At 39.6% G+C, this 674-nt stretch overlaps 1 protein-coding gene across 1 annotated transcript in view; it reads right to left on the reverse strand.

Moving 5' to 3' along the window:
- Positions 1-318: 318 nt before the first annotated feature.
- LOC106011765 overlaps positions 319-674 on the reverse strand; it is a 5,884-nt gene continuing 5,528 nt past the window's right edge. Inside the window, exon 4 of the mRNA XM_013082500.2 lies at positions 319-583. Coding sequence (XP_012937954.2) covers positions 404-583 — 180 coding nt within the window. The 3' untranslated portion in view covers positions 319-403. The remainder of the gene's footprint in view (positions 584-674) is intronic.

The raw sequence follows: 674 nt of genomic DNA on the forward strand, positions 1-674 counted from the left end.
ATAATTATATATATATAAGATACTATTATTCTTTCGTAAATTTGGCGAGTGTACACGATACATTTTATAATTTATTCAGGATTTGTTTTCATTTACAACTCAGTGAGGCCATCTCCGGTAAGAAATGTTAATTTTAACAATCCTGTTCCTGTAGTGTTTTTCGTATGTTACCTCATGTCTATCTGGTTCTTTGCCTGATTCCTTTGTCAAACACGCCAAGGTTTGCCCTTCATCTAGTAAATAATTATTCTTATGATGCACATCAGTATGTAGGGTGACCGAGGTAAGCAACATAATGCACGACTGAACAAGGGCACACAAGGTCAGTGTCTGACGAAAATTTATTTCAAGAGATTAGCAGATCCTTAGTCTGAGTCATTTCTCGGTCCCAAAGGTCCCAGATCTAAAGGCGGTGTTCACAGTTGGACAAATCTATGTCGAATGCCAATGGGTCGACGTTTTCTTTGAGGTTGGAAAAGGTTAAGATAGATCGCACCAAGCCGTAGACGGTGTCAGTGTATGTAGCCGAGATAGGGTAGCAGTTCTCGTTCGTCACCGTCATTTCTACTTTAACGTTGCCCTCCTGGAAAAGAAAAAAGTTAAAAAGTCCCTTGTTGTTATGTATGGGATCCGGGGAATTAAATACAAACTGCACACACACACACACACACACA

The sequence above is a fragment of the Aplysia californica genome, unplaced genomic scaffold (genome assembly GCF_000002075.1).
Source record: "Aplysia californica isolate F4 #8 unplaced genomic scaffold, AplCal3.0 scaffold00178, whole genome shotgun sequence".
Taxonomy (NCBI): Eukaryota; Metazoa; Mollusca; class Gastropoda; order Aplysiida; family Aplysiidae; genus Aplysia; species Aplysia californica.